The sequence below is a fragment of the Sparus aurata genome, chromosome 15 (assembly GCF_900880675.1).
Source record: "Sparus aurata chromosome 15, fSpaAur1.1, whole genome shotgun sequence".
Classification (NCBI taxonomy): domain Eukaryota; kingdom Metazoa; phylum Chordata; class Actinopteri; order Spariformes; family Sparidae; genus Sparus; species Sparus aurata.
Genome location: NC_044201.1, coordinates 25,366,543 through 25,381,731, shown reverse-complemented (window position 1 = coordinate 25,381,731; position 15,189 = coordinate 25,366,543). Strand labels below are relative to the sequence as shown.

Below are 15,189 nucleotides of genomic sequence, written 5' to 3'. Positions count from 1 at the left end.
CTCAGTGTTCAGTGGGTGGTCATGTTTGCATATCAAGCTACTGCAATTGAATACGGCAATCAGACTGCTGCAGGACACGAGAAAAGGTTCTCTAGTTCCAGTTGTCTTAGCAGGAAACTCACAGGTGCAAATAATAACATAAACGACGGCTCAAGAATATTCAAGCCAAGCTGTGTAACCATGACAGTGTGAGTGAGTCCGCATGAACAGTATCATGAATGTGAAACTGATCAGCTTAATGGAATTCATCCATCATAGATTTGATTACTTACACACTTCCTTTTTCCTACTGTGACATGTCAAAATGTGAAACAGGCCTACTGGAGAAAGTTGAAAGCTTACAGTGAACTGTTTTAAATAAGATCGGAATTAACATTTTTTCCTCCAGGTGCAATATATTATATATTGGGGGGGAAGAATAAAAAGAGTAATTCAAGCATCATGTTTGGTGAGTATCTTTTTTTATACAGAAGTCAGTCCCAAAACCAATACAGCTCCACAATTGTTTTACCAATACAATGTTTGACACATGGCACAGTATGATAAAACAAGCAAACTGCAAAAAAAAATGATTCATAGAACCACTTTCAAAACAGAAAAATTAACATTTCTTGTTTATCTAAAAAAAGGTTCTTATAATGGTAAATGACAGATTACGAACCCAAAACTATGTTTTTACTCACTTTTTAAAATAAAACTGGATTGTTCATGTTTATGGCGCCCTGCAGATTTACACTCAAAATGAAGTAAAGCTACAAATATATTACAGCATTAAATGATCATCAGTCTCCATAAAAATCTTCAGCAAAATCTTGGATGGCAGTGAGCCTTGACAGGCTGATTGACTGGTGAGCAACCCAGATAAACACCTCTGTGTAGTCTCATGTTGCCTTGTATGATTCCTCCATGAAAGAATCTAAGAAGAGTGTTTGTTGTCCCCCAAAAAGTGGTCCAAAAATGCAGTGGGACCGGTCTGTACAGCTGTACTGTCTTTTGCTTCAGCTCTGTTTTGGACGCTTTGACTGTGTGGTGTCAGGTGTTGTGTCTGCTGCTTTCTTGGCCGCTGCTTTTTTTCTAGGATCTTTCTCGTTTGGTTCATAGAGAGCATTCCTGACAAAGCGTGCAGCCGCTCCCTTATCCAGACGGCCAGCTTTCCTCTTGTCTGTGATCTCTTTCACTTTGTTCATGTACGTCCTTATTCGCTCCTGAAGAATAGAGAGTGTTACAGAAGAACTACACAATGTGCACAAATTGAGAGGGTGAAAATATCAAAAGGCAGCGCGCAGATAACATACATACCAATTCCTGTTTGATTCCATGTTCTCTGGGATTTACTCCTTGCGTGACCAAGTACACTGTAAACAAAAACAAAAGTAAGACTACATATCCTAATGATGTTAAAAATTTTACTAAGACTCTGTAATTCTATCTAAGCTGGATACATAACATAGAAAATACACTGCCTGTATGGCACAACTGCTGCCATTTCCTTACAGTCTTTGCTGAATAAATAACATGTACAGTCCACAGCCACCATTAAAACCTATTTGCATTGATGTCTGATTATATATGCGGATAACTGAATTATGGCAAAGTAACAGAGGGGTAGGAGTCCAAAACAGAATACATCTTATTTACTGTGTTTCCTTAGCATGGCGTATAATTTAAACGAGACAGAATTTGGTGCATGTAGATAAACATATTGACAATAAAAGAGAATACGTTCTTTCAGTTTACTTTCATACTTTCAGGGCACGCATGTATTATGTGTCTCTCCTCAGATATCAAGTCAACATCATGACAGAGTATAATAAACTCCAAAGCCACCTGCTTTGAATGTATAATTCTGCAAATCCACAAAATAATCACAGTGAATCTGAAATAACTTACTCCAGAATAATGAATTAAGGGTGTAGGCAGACATCAGATCCAGCTTGGCTTGATCCAAAGGGTCCAGCTGTCAATAAACCAGTTTTAGAAAAAGCAGGCAGCATTTACAAAAATGTCATTAACACAGAAGTAAAAAAAAAAAAGAAAAGTTGCACAAGACACTGGGCCGATCTGGCACAGGTACATCTCAGCATCACATTTTATAAGATTATTGCATGTGTTTATTGTGTAAAATGTGATTCTACAAAGTAAATGCCAACTTTAGATTATGTTTGAGTTTTTGTCTTACTAAATGTGTGGTTATGTTGAAATGCAAACACAAATTCACCTCTGTTTAATACAGCCATACAGCTAAAATGTTGGTATCACAAGTGACATTTTGGCTTGTAATAAAAAGGGAAAGAACAGGGGCAACCAATAACACTTAGGATGGTTTTGTTGTTTAGTTGAGTTACCATCAACCCATGACAGGATGTACATGGTGTGTGTGTGCTTTCTTTAAATCTTCGCAAGCTACCAATGATTCACAGCATCCTACCTTTTGCAGCAGCTCATTTCTGGGCATCGACATCAACTTATCCAACATGGATTTGACAGAAGAAACTGAGGAGTCGAAGCCCGTGAGCTGATCGTCTATCTCATGGGGGTAGTCTTCAGTTCTGCTGTCCGCTGCCATTTTCCTGTGGAATAATTAAAATCATATAAAGCTGTGTAGTCCCACAGTCACATAACTGTTTCATTCGGCTGTAAGAGACAGCAAAAACCTCCCATTTCTAATCTGCAATGTTAGCTTGGCAGCTAGTGAGCCAGCTAGCACATGCTGCTAACAGGAAAACAGGCGAAAGTTTAGGTAGCATGAGCAGAAACAGAGACAATTATGCAATATTATCTGTAAAGCAACACTTATCATCGGTTAAGGGGCACGACTTGTTAACTGAAAGCTGAATTTGACGATATTCTAGGTCAGCTCCTTCATCTTTACCTTCAGCACGCAGCACGCTTTAGCCGACAGGAAGTGACGTTGAAAAACAACTTCTTCTTCTTCTTCTTCTTCTTTTTCTTCTTCTGCACTCTACCGCCGTCAGCCGTATGGAGGAGCGAAGCGTTAGCTAACAGTTAGCTGATAGATATCCGTGGTTTAAGCAGAATTATTTAAAAACAAGACGTTTTTTGTGTAAGTTGTTTTAGCAAGATATCAAAAGACATGGCAATGTTACTTTTTTGTTATTGAAACGTCTTTTAAAATATGTTCTGCTAACTGATACAGCTAGCTAACTAGCATTAGTCAGTGGTGTTCACGTTACCATGGTAACCCCAGGCGTCAGCGCAGTAGGTGAAGCTGAGTTTGCAGCTAGGATGACAGACAGCAACTTGCCAAGTGTCATTAGGACTTGGACCGAACACACAGTTTGTTGCTGAACCAGCCGTGAAAGAGACTTGAGACATGGACAACTGTGATTTGGAGAAACTCTCCGTCTCTGGTGCGAAGCTCCATCCAGCTTTCACACCAGATGTCACTGACTACAAAGTGACAGTGGAGAGCAGTGTCAACAAAGTGACCCTGGACCTGATGACCAGTGACTGTGGAGCTTCATACAGTATTGTGAGTCCTGTCCTGAAACTTCCATGTCGTTCTTATCTCCTCACATAAAATATAACCTGTTTATTTATTTATTTTTTGTATTTCAGCACTTTGGTGATGGTTCCAGCGCCATTAAACTGAATGATGGCTTCAACAGAGTAGAGGTCGAGGTTGTAGCTGAGGACGGCACTATAAAGAAGTACTGTGTGGAAATCACCAGGCTGTCTGCAAAGGTCGCAGAACTCAGTAATCTGGAGTTGGAAGGAGATATTCAGCTTTATCCTGCCTTTTGTTCCAAAATCTTTGAGTACAGTTGTGAGTAGAGGCTTTATATGAATAATGATAGTGAATAACAAAATGCACTATATATTTACTTATTGTTTCTGATCTTTGTTGCTGTCCATATAAACTGTTTTTCTGCAGGTATTGTTCCCTTTCATTGCAGTGCTGTCACCCTACTTCCCAAGGTGTTGGACAAAAAAATAAAAGTTGTAGTGAATGTGGAAGACGGCTCACAACAAGTCCCTCTGAATTTTGGAGACACCCAGGTGGAGATCTCAGTCCGTTCAGCAGATGGCAGCAATTCACAGGTAGGATGAGACACGAGAAGCCGACTGCTGATGTGATTCAAGGCTTTATGTTTTATCACCGATATCTACGCCTAATGCACACTGTTAGTTGCTCCATGTTTCTTATAATGTTTTAAGGCTCATAATGCTGTGCTTTCCTGCCACACTGATTCATTTCTTTACAACAGTACTAAACCCCAAGTCCCTCTTCTCTGTCAGGTGTACATAGTGTTGGTGACTAGAGAGACGATTCCCATGGCAGTGACCTTCACTGATGAGAAGCAGCAGCTGGACTATGAATGTCCAGTATCTCTGACTGCTTTATATAGACCTGTGTCTATCAACCACAGGTAAGATTCGAATAGGGAGAAACTAATATGAGAAAATATCAGGAGTTGTATCAACATTGACCTCCTTTATCATAACCTTTTTAAATCAATTTGTGAAACAAGTGCTTTACAGTTGATGCAATTGTAAAATTAAAAAGAAACAATGTCCTACCCTACATTAGCACATTCCCTGTTTTTTTTGTTTTTTTTTTACTTAATGATAGCCAGTTTATAATTTATAATTTGGGATTTTTTTTTATTCATATCCATTACAAGCTTGCGCATTTTTCTAGCCCAGTGATAACTACTCTCAATAGGTATCAAACAAAGATACTAAACCTTCAGTCAACACAGTACAAATATTTAAAAATGAAATAAAACTACTAAATGTAATATTTTAGCCAGTGAAAAGTTAAAACATTACATATTTTCCAAATATTAGAATGGATTAATGAATGTATAATGAAATGAATTTTATATATTTACAAAATGGAAACTCAGTCATTATCTGCACACCTCCATGCTGATGGCTTGGAATACACATACTACCTTCTGTGTTGGCTCTATAGTCGTCAAGATCTGTCTGATTCTCTTGTGGATTCGCAGTGACCCAAAGCACATCTTCTCAAGGCCGTATATTGAGATGCTGGCACGAAGATCAAAAGTCGACCCACTTAGCGACTGTCCCCTGGGAGACGGCTGGAAGGTTGTTGAACTGGACCTCGACAGCAGGATGTCGGCTGCTCTGGTCAAGTGTTTCTTCACTTATAGAGGTGAAGCCGGGAGTCTTTGCTCCTCAAAGAGATTTGTCTAAAGCAGAGCTGTTGTGGTGGCAATACTCTTATTGGTTGAGTTAAATTCAGAAGAGCTATAGAACCATTATTATTTCTGAAACCTCGTGTAAAAACAAGTAGTATAGAGAGGATGAAGGTAATAGATTTCTAACCTCCCATGACCTTGAATCTCAAAAATCAAATAATACAAAAAATATAGGTTATTTTACATTTCTTTTAGAGTATCTCCCGCCATTTATGTTCTTACAGACGTAACCTGCTCTCAGAGTAAAGAATCCTTGGACTCCACCATTAGATTTTCAAGGGGCTCTGGCCTCTAAGAGATGCTTATATAACCACATTGTTGATGTGCCAGGTGCACTCTGCCTCACCTCTCTGCAGTCCTGATTACACCACCTATGCTATCATGTAACACCATGTTACTGTAGCCAACTATTATGTTGCTGTAAGGAGGGTGATATTATTACTTAACTAAGGTCTCATGTATCTAGCTACTGCATTTTATATCCGGCTTTCTCCTGTTTAGTCAGACGAGTAATTGATTTCTGTACAACCAAGGCTTCTGTCTAATGAGTTTAAGCTTGAGGAGGTTAGTTCTGGAGAATTAAACAGTGCAGATAGTGGCACTTGTTTACTTTAATAATTAGAGACAGTTCTCCCTAAACTCAAAATTGCGTATTTATCCTCTCCTCTGTAGTGCCATTTATCCATCAAGATTATTTTTTAGTGAGTCAGAGAGTTTGGGAGATATCATCCAAAGAAGAACCAAAGAAGTACATTTAAAAAACAGCAATGTCTCCTTCCAGAAATAATGAACCAATTACTTAAGTTGTGAGCAGTTCAATGTAGGAACTATTTTCTTTCTACTGCAATCCAGGCAGAAGGACGTGTGCATCTACTCATGGATGGTTCATGCTTGTGACAGCATGGCAAACATTAACAGAGTCCTCCAAAGTTAGGTAACTCAGTTAGCCAACCTTTGTGAGAGGAACAATATGTATTTTTGGCTGAACTGACCCTTTAAAACTTGAATTCCTCAATCACTGTTAGGAGGTGTTAAATATTGAACTGACCCTCAATTTCTTCTCTAAAAAGACAATCGCAACAATCGCTTAATTAGACTAGTCACAAATGTTCATTTATGTGGAATCAAGTCAATTTTATTTACAGATTCCAAAATCAATGATGACATTGTCTCAGTCAGCTTTACAGTGTGTACACTGAACGGCACCTTCTGTCCTTCAGCCAATGGTTCGAGCAAGGAAAACTCCCTACTGGAAAAAAAAAAATATAAATAAATAAATAAAAAAACTTATAGCAGAGAGGAAAAAATGAAGAAAAAAAACCTGAAGAGGAGCCACAGAGGAGAGATCCCTCTCCCAGAACGGACAGGCAAAATCAGCGTATACAGAAATACAGACACAAGATAATTAACAAAAAGAAGTGATGCTGATACAAAGTACAGATATTAGACTGTTAGGTTACACTTTTCAATAGTGGTGTACAACACTACAATTTACTTGTAGTGTGTGATTTATTGTGTTTTTGATTGATTTTTTTTAACAAAGGATGCGACAGTGTGATGAAGCTGTCTGAGCTGGGGTCACACTCTCTGGACTGTCCACACAAGCCCACAGGGGAGCGTGATGCAAAGGTCAGTATGAATGATTAAACGGTGCTCTGCGTCGCCAGAATCACTGCCACACACCGACCTTGACTCTGCTCATCGTTTATTTACAAGTCAGCACTCCCTTCACGGTGACTAAGTGCTGGTTCACCCTCCACTGTAGAAGTGTCTTGTGTTTGTGTGTGTGGTGGTAGAGTGGATAAAACTGTAATGTGAGTGTGTGCAGTGCATGTGAGCAGTTTTTTTTGTAAGATCGGTGCGGAGGTGTGTAAGCATTGGGAGTTCTAATTATTATTATACCTTGACTAAGATTCACCTGGTCAATCCAGTTGAAAGCGTTGATAATTTATTGATTGAATCGCTAATGTTCATTTTCAGGATGTCACAGAAACAAGTTGGTATAAGAAGCACTTTGCATCATCCAGCTGTTTGGAGATAGAGACTAAACACAACGTGGAGGTAAAACATCTGCAGTATTTCACTTTGCATTGTCAGTGTACATGTTTAAATTTAAACCGCATTAGTTACACCACCTTAGATTCAGTAGGTTAGATAACCAATGATTTATGTATTATTTGTCTAAATTGCCATTTGACACTGTTATACTGTATATCACATCTTGCATAATATCACATTTTGAAACACATTGCAGTAGAAAAAGATCTTGTGTCTTCAGCTGTTGATTAAACTGAAACAATAGTCTACGGTAGAAAATATGTTTTCTCATGAAAAAACATATTCTGATATAATTTAGGTAAGAGCAAAACCACATAATTATGATAACTTTCTTAGTTTCGTAACTGGGAGAAAAGACTGCAAATGACAGCAGAAGAAGACAGCGTGGACAAACTGTGTGCCTTGGCCCGGGATCACCTGAAACTGTATCGACAACACCTGCCGAAACCAGGTATGTAGCACTTTCCAAATGAAGATCCGATGAAAGCCCTTTGTCTTAAACACCCCCGACTCCTGCAACCTTCTCAGCTCCCATCTTTATACTTTTTCACAATACTTTAAGAACGATAAAAATGCTTTGTTATTTGCCTTTTTTATTAAGAAGAATAATTTCCAGCTGATTTGATAAAAAAAGAGACTGAAAGCCAGAAAGTCAGTAACATGCATTCATCAAAACTGTTTTCAATTCTCTCTCCCCATATCTTAATTACCTTTCACTTTAACAGAGAGTTTCCATGATTTGTGATTTTCATCCACAACTAGTTTAATATAAAGTCTTGTCAACCCCTGGCCAGGTGACAGAAGAGTCATTTCCCCTCTCCCCTGCCTCTCACAGCAGCTCAGCTTCAGCCATTTAAAAATACATGAAAATTAGATATTTAGCGGTTGCCTCTTGAGCTTCCTCCTCTATCTGATGTGCCAGGCACTCAAGTTACTGCTCATCCGTTCTCAGCTACTTGTGCCTTGCTAATTGTTTGATGACTCCGAGATGTGACATCCGAGAGTGATCCCAGGACTGAATGAAAGTCACTGGAACCGAACGGAGAGGTAATACAGGAGGCAGAGAGACAGAGAGTTGGTATTACATAGAAAGCGTTAGAGACAGTTAATCTCCAGTTCTCTGTCTGACTGGGTCAACCTGCAAGGAGGAAGATGATTGACAAGTGTTGCTCAGTTCTTCACACTTCTTGTGTTTTATTGCTGTAAAACACAAAGATCATGTTTTATCACTAGTGTAGATCTTGTCAAGGCCAAGACTTGGTATAAATAAAGTATGTTGAAGCTTGTTCATTTTTAAGACACTATATACTTCTTATAGCACAGTATATTGGTATTAGTTGCATGCATATATGAGAGGCCTGCTGAACATTTTAATTAGCTGAGAGGACTTTTTTCATCGAGTTACAGGATTTTGTAATTTGATCGGCGAAGAGTTTTGACACAGCAGCATATGCAGAATAGGTTTGTTGGGTGTGTTATGTGGTTTTATCTGGAATATAAAAGCTTTGACGCCGGTGCAATCTGACAGATAAAGGGCGCTCTTGCCAAGGCAAGCTGCACTCTCTGAATATTTAATGCAAAGGACGCATGCAATCACGCGTAAGTGTAAGAGAGAAGGCGGCCAAATGGGAGATCCTGTGAAGTGTTCAGGCCTAAGTAAAGCAGAAACAAACGGAACATTTTAATTTCAGAGTGAGACATTTTCATGAGAGTGTAACGCAGGAACGAACCCAGTTTGCTGAAGTGGCTGTGTGTCCTTTCTGAACATCACTACATTCTGTTCTCAGTTATTATCATGATTAGAACTCATGTTTATACTTAAATGGAGTCGATCATATTATCCAGTGTTTTAAAAATACTGACGGTTAAAGTTGTCTACTCATTAAAGCAACCTTTTTTTTCAGTTGAGCCCCTCAGAAGAATTGCCAAAGTTTAGTTTTTGTATTTTTCATCCACATCATTCATCGGTTTCTGTCGCCTAATTAATTTGTGTCGAAGTTTATTACCTTGTTTTTTTGTTCTTTTGGAATGAAATCTCTAAATTATGAATGACCCCGAGCGTTTGGTTTGATTTCTTTGTCACATAGTTTGATTTCTTCGTCTTCTTCAGGTGGAGTTATAAGACTTTAAATTTTGATAATGTGAAATAATCACTCAATAAGAGGTTTCTTGCCAGATGCTGAGATTTCTGGCTTTCCACCCTGTCGTTTCTGGAATGAAACCTCCCTGCCCAGCTGGCACTGCAGCTCCTCGCTGATGGATGACAGTCCTGCGAGCAAGCAACCAGCCATCCAAAAAATTAGAAACTTAAAAAGCCTCATTCTCAAACCAATAAAGCAAATAAAAAAGTAGTGAAATTGTTGCACTAGTTTGGACTCTGATATTAAATCTTTTAACAAACACATCCCTATTTCTTATATCAGTTAAATATGCTCTCTAGACATGTTGTTTTTCAGCTTGATATTGATGCAGATTCCCTCACAAATATATGCAAATACTCTCTGGTCTTATATGCATATTATTTACCACATTGTTTATCTCCACAGGGGACACGTTGCAGTACGAGGAAGGCCAGTCTCCTCTGCATAGCTTGGAGCAGGCTGCTGCTCACTACGCCTCAGCTATCAGACTCAGCTCCAAAGATGCCAGACTCCACTTCCTGCTGGGTGTCGTTCTGGAGGAGCAGCACTACGCTACAGAGATGTTCGGCCTGCAGAGGAAGGTACGAGGTATTTGGTGGTATATTGGGTAGTTCTGCACAAAGCAACAGCAAAATGTCCATGACTAGAGAGCTTCTTTAAATGCCTGGCAGCGGCTCAGGACAGAGTAGCCTTCAAGGAGCACGCCTGATAGACTTGCTGACCTAGACATTATCTCTTCTTTTTTGAATGCTGATATTGAATCATTATATTTTCGCCAAAAATGGTCCCTATTTATGAGAACAGTTAAAGCAACCTCTCACCTTTGTGTTTCATCATCTCCAGGCTGACAGAGACAAAGATGATTTCAGCGATGCCAAGTCAACGGCACGTCAGGATGACATCCTGGCTGTGTGCAAACTCCACGGTAGCCTCGGCACACCGACTGTACAGAACCAGCTGCAGGCCTTGGATAAAGAGTATCAGCTGCTCAAAGAGCAGGGACAGTCCAGCAAAGCAGACTACGTCCAGACACTCTACATCTGGCTCTCCAAGAAAACTGGCAAGGTAACTGGAAACTATAGAAACTGCCACAGATTACAAACACAGTGATTACTAATCAATATATATGGCAGATGGAACTGAACTCCCCCCCCCCCCTTGTTGAAGGATAACAGTGCAGCCATGCAGGATGAAGAGACCTCTGTCCACAGGGCCCTGATGAAGTACCTGGATGCCTGGTCTTTGAGTCCTGACAGCTGGGAGTACAACCTCCATGTAGGAAGACTGCTGCTGCTGCAGGGCAGGAGCAGGGAGGCCCTGCAGCACCTCCAGAGCGGCCTGGCACTGCGCCCCCTTCATCCTGCTCTCAGGTCAGGTCATAGAAGTGTGGCTGGCAATAGAAGAAGACTTTGTATTGTCAGTAGCGGTGACAGTAGTAATAATAACCACAAGTGATTAAAAGTTATCCACAGTGCTTTAGGAGTTTTATCACGGAAAAAAACCTCAGCTGAAATATAACCTTCAGAGAGCAGTCTAATTAAAAGCGAAGCCGTGCTGTGTCTGACAACCAATTCGTCTTGAAATTGATTCTCACAGCTAGCAGATGAAAAAATAAATATTTTAGCTCCTGTTCAAAACCCAAAAGCAACCTTTTGTTCACACTGTTCAAAGAGATGAAGCAGTCGTATCCTTTCTCTGTGTAACCATAACGCCGGCTTATCAACCAGCTGTTCAAATGTCCACTTTTATTGTGGTATTTGGTATGGTATGGTATAAATGTGGTGATATTTGATATCATATGATCATAAAGGAGTTGGAAAGTGGAAAAAAAAACTTGCAGATCTGGCACTTCAACAGGGTAAACACAGTTTAGATAGCATGTAAATGTACAGTCAGAGCTAGACTTGCCTTCAACATCTCTCCTGTGTTGCCTTCATTTTGTCAGATACTTCACAGGCCTGGCTCTGCTTCAGCAGGAACAGAAAGCCTCCGAGGACACAGAGAAGGAGGCTGCTCTGTTCTTACAGCAGGGACTGGAGCACTTTGTCAGCCAGCGCTGCAGCAAGAGGTTTGCATGTTTGTGTGTCTGTGTGTGTGTGTGTGTGTGTGGTGGAGGTGGAAGTGGATGCGTTCAGTGGGAGAGTGTAAGGGCACAACGGTGTCAGTAATGTAACAGGCTGTCTGTTAAAGCCTGCAGGAGAGAGAGTAGGATAGTGAAAACACTGTCATAGGCCACATAGATGATACATCCTCTGCAGTGTCAGACATGCCGTACATTTTATGATATTTGAAGGCCTAGATTCGGATTTTCCACCATTTCTGTCAGTTAATGAAGCCCGGAAATCCAAATTCAGGAAAATGGAAAAAAGGGGGTGAAGATAGCTAGTTGAAATAACACCTAGTACATTTCTGTGATTAGCAAATCATTGTTTTTTAACATCACGGAGCTGTTGTCGTTGCCTTGGATTTTTCCTCTGTTGCCATTAGTTTTCATGGTTTTGTCTCCAGCTGGGTGGAGCGGGATCCGTCAGACCCTCTGTCCAGCCTCAGCACACAGTTCCTGCGAGGCCTTCTCACTCTGGGCCAGCTGCAGCAGAGGAACACACTGTCTGGGACGGCCATGAGTGCAGAACAGGTCTATCACACGTATGTTACAAACCAAAAGTTCTGTTTGAGTCATAATTTGACTTTTATATTTACCTCTCTACTCTGTGTTTGTGTTGGATCTCAGCTCCAATTAGCTGTCTCACTCATCTCATCAAAAGTCTCAGCATTCACACCAGTGTGACCCAGTTTAAGGAGTGTTAAAACTGTGTGTGCTTGTCTCTGTGCTGGAATGCTTCAGCGTAGCAGTGCTGACTGCCCAGAGTGTGAGTCAGTGTGTGTGTCGCGGCGAGGCGAGCGGGCAGCTGGAGTGGGTGCTCCTGGATGCTCAATTTGCCCTGCTCCAGAGGCTCATCCAGCAGGGCAAGCGCCAGGCCAAGGCTGGCACGGAAAGGCAATCCCTGGTGGCAAAGAGATGCCAGGCCCTCACAGCTCTCATACGCCTCACCTCTATCGCCCCCTGTCAGGAGCTGCTGGACATGCAGGAGAGGGTAGGAGCACTGAATTAGGATTTTAGATTGTTTTCTGTTTTGCAAAGTTGATCACGCGGCCGAACCCTTCCAGCTATTGGGGATGCTGTCCACTAAAGCACGTTGCTCACTCCCTGCTGTCTACAGGCATGCCAGCTCGCAGTAGTGACCACACCGCGGGACAGCCACGCCTTGTGTCTCTTGGGTCTGGCACAGCTGGCTCAATACGACAACAACCCAAATGCAGACAAGTCGGAGGAATTCATAACTGATGCCTGCCTCAGCTTCAAGGGCAGCATTGAGCTGGAGGACAAGACTCAGAGCGGAGAACCACCTGAACAGCTGAGCAGTGAGTCTGTGGACTGTATTTCCTATTTTCCAATAAATGTGTCCCTGTTGTTCAACACTTTACATTAAACAGTTATGATTAGCTTTTGGAAATTAACTCCTCGCCCACATTAACCATTTCCTTTCTGCTCAGAACAAAAATGGTGGCGGGACCAGCAGGAGGCTGAAAATAAGGAAGCTGCCAAACAGTCCGGCGCCCGACCAGCAGGAGTGAAGGGGCCTTCTGACACCGGTGTGGCCAAGAGAGGAGCTAAGCGAGGCAGGGGAGGACCTGGACAAGGGCGGTTGGCAGCAGCTGGAACCAGCGCTCCTGCTCCCTCACCCTCAGCCCCCACCAGGGGGGGGAAAGCCGCCCGACCTCCAGCCAAAACCCCTGCAGCCAGGTGAGTCACACTGGCAGCTTAAGTCAAGCGTCTGGCAGACCTCCTTTGTGGTCGTGTGTGGTTGTTTGCTGGCATTTATTTATTCATGGATGATTTCCTGTGGATGCTTACTTTTCTCACTTCTACCCTGCTCCACATTCATGTCACGCACAAACACGATCTTTTACTCAGAGTTTGTCAGTCTGGGTAGCTTCACTGGAACAAATCTGTAGTTTGTTTCCTCACAGAAGCTGTATGACAAATGATGTATCTGAATTAAGGAGGAGGACTACACTTAAATATATATGTGAGAGCACGAATTAAACTTTTTGATTAGTTTCAGAGCTTTTGTCTTCTATTTTTTTTTCCTGTAGGGGGAGAGCTGGAGCAGTAACTGAGCCAATTAAATCCTTAAAACCTTCCAACAACGGTCCTAAACCTCAGCTCCCTGCCAGCAGGGCTAAACAGGACTGTTGCTCTGATACTGCTGAGGCAGTAGAGGGTAAGGCATGGAAGAAGCATTGAGATTAACATACACAGTCAGGAGAAAGACCTTTCCCCAAAGTCTCTCATTTCTGAACAGAATATTGTTACGTCTTGCAATTGTGCATCTTTCATCTTTCTTTCTTTTTATTTGTTTTAATAGTTTCAGAGCCTACTGTGGCCCAACTGAACGTGTTAGGTCCGGTGAACCGCAGGTCTCATATCTCACGGCTGGGTCTGGCCCGCGCCCTCTCCCGCTCTGCAGACACCCAGGACCGGGCGAAGCAGCTCTACGAGGAGGTCATCTCCATGGCACCGGGGGTCAGCTGTTATCCGTTTCAGTTAGATTTCAGGCATTTTCTCACTGCTTTTACAATGGGTATATAATAACTCCTGGTTAATGAATCAACTGACCGTTTAGGTCCACGATGCCTACAGTGAGCTTGTGCAGCTTCTGGAGCCATCAGACCCTCAGGCTGCAGTGGAGGTGTACTGCAGGTTCCCTCTGAAGCCTGCGGCCGAGCAGAGCTTCGATGATGCCTACATCTCAGGAGAGATCGTGCGCATACTGATGAGGCTGGAGCAGTACGACCATCCACAGCTGGGGCCCAGCCTTGTAGCATACGGCAAAGTCATGGGACTAAGTGAGTACTGTTACTATTATTATAAATACTTTAGACATAGTTATAGTTATATTAGTCTTGGAAGCAGTAGTGGTACTGTTACTAGGAAGGAATAAATATTTGTAGAGTTTAAGTGAATGGGCACTGTTATTTCTTAATGAAAGACTGAGTGATTAACACAATTTGTAATATTTGAGACAGATGTGGACAGAACCAGGTAAACAGAGTGCACATTATGATCTGCAGCCACAAAAAATAGCAACTGACTCTCACTGTTTTTTAGGAACATGTAAAACGGGGGCATCTTTACACCATGCTGTGACGAACTTCACCCATATTGAATGTCAATCATGTGCAAACTATTAATTGCAAACCTAACGTGTCTAAATGTAGTGCTGAAATCATGCAGCCAGGCGCATGTGACAAGCTATTCATAGAGATGTATTACATTCAACTGGCGGGATGGCAGATAGATGACATGTTACATAGAGTGCATACATGCAGCATGATGTCAGATGAATAAATAATTATGGACTGGGCAAGTCAGGTTAGGATCATTGAATTATCTTAACATCTGTGTGAATGTGTTCTTCTGATGTGGCTGTTTTTTAGGCTGCATAGAAAAATACATCGACATCTTGGACGGAAAGGCCATGAGCAAGCTGCTGAAGAGCGTCTACGCGAGGATCCACGACAGACAGGAGGACGATCAGGACCTACAGGATTTCTTCAAGTTCAAATGCTGGATATGAGAACACTTGTGAACCTTTAACAAGTACCTATATTGATCATTCTGAAGTTTACTGACTGTACACTAAGACATATTTTGACTTGAGCTGATGATACTGATACTTTCTGTTTATAGATAAAGAAATCTTCCTGACATTAAACATTTCAACCTGATGTCATGA

The 15,189-nt window shown here is 41.6% G+C and overlaps 2 protein-coding genes across 2 annotated transcripts; one reads left to right on the top strand and one right to left on the bottom strand.

The window, feature by feature from the left end:
• Positions 1–439: 439 nt before the first annotated feature.
• Positions 440–3,013, bottom strand: c1d (C1D nuclear receptor corepressor). The gene is made up of 5 exons (XM_030441145.1): positions 2,873–3,013; positions 2,429–2,570; positions 1,891–1,957; positions 1,300–1,355; positions 440–1,205 (listed from the first exon to the last, which is right to left on the bottom strand). Exons 2-5 carry the CDS (start codon positions 2,564–2,566, stop codon positions 999–1,001), a joined length of 468 nt encoding a protein of 155 aa, XP_030297005.1. The 5' UTR covers positions 2,567–2,570; positions 2,873–3,013; the 3' UTR covers positions 440–998.
• On the top strand, positions 2,977–15,181 carry LOC115596253 (uncharacterized). Its single transcript, XM_030441140.1, has 20 exons — positions 2,977–3,493; positions 3,580–3,787; positions 3,896–4,062; positions 4,261–4,391; positions 4,977–5,143; positions 6,733–6,818; positions 7,170–7,250; positions 7,584–7,698; positions 9,794–9,969; positions 10,232–10,453; positions 10,556–10,758; positions 11,334–11,456; positions 11,897–12,034; positions 12,234–12,483; positions 12,610–12,811; positions 12,944–13,193; positions 13,547–13,674; positions 13,819–13,976; positions 14,077–14,299; positions 14,891–15,181. Exons 1-20 carry the CDS (start codon positions 3,335–3,337, stop codon positions 15,028–15,030), a joined length of 3,327 nt encoding a protein of 1,108 aa, XP_030297000.1. The 5' UTR covers positions 2,977–3,334; the 3' UTR covers positions 15,031–15,181.
• The last annotated feature ends 8 nt before the right edge of the window (positions 15,182–15,189 follow it).

Bases quoted from the DNA above. Each gene is read 5' to 3' on its own strand.
- c1d (XM_030441145.1), bottom strand. From the start codon at position 2,566: ATGGCAGCGGACAGCAGAACTGAAGACTACCCCCATGAGATAGACGAT. The intron at 1,958-2,428 runs GTAGGATGCTGT...GTTTATTGACAG, and splicing joins GAAATGAGCTGCTGCAAAAG to CTGGACCCTTTGGATCAAGC. The intron at 1,356-1,890 runs GTAAGTTATTTC...TTTTGTTTACAG, and splicing joins CCTTAATTCATTATTCTGGA to TGTACTTGGTCACGCAAGGA.
- LOC115596253 (XM_030441140.1), top strand. From the start codon at position 3,335: ATGGACAACTGTGATTTGGAGAAACTCTCCGTCTCTGGTGCGAAGCTC. The intron at 12,484-12,609 runs GTAGGAGCACTG...TGCTGTCTACAG, and splicing joins TGCTGGACATGCAGGAGAGG to GCATGCCAGCTCGCAGTAGT. The intron at 12,812-12,943 runs GTGAGTCTGTGG...CTTTCTGCTCAG, and splicing joins ACCACCTGAACAGCTGAGCA to AACAAAAATGGTGGCGGGAC.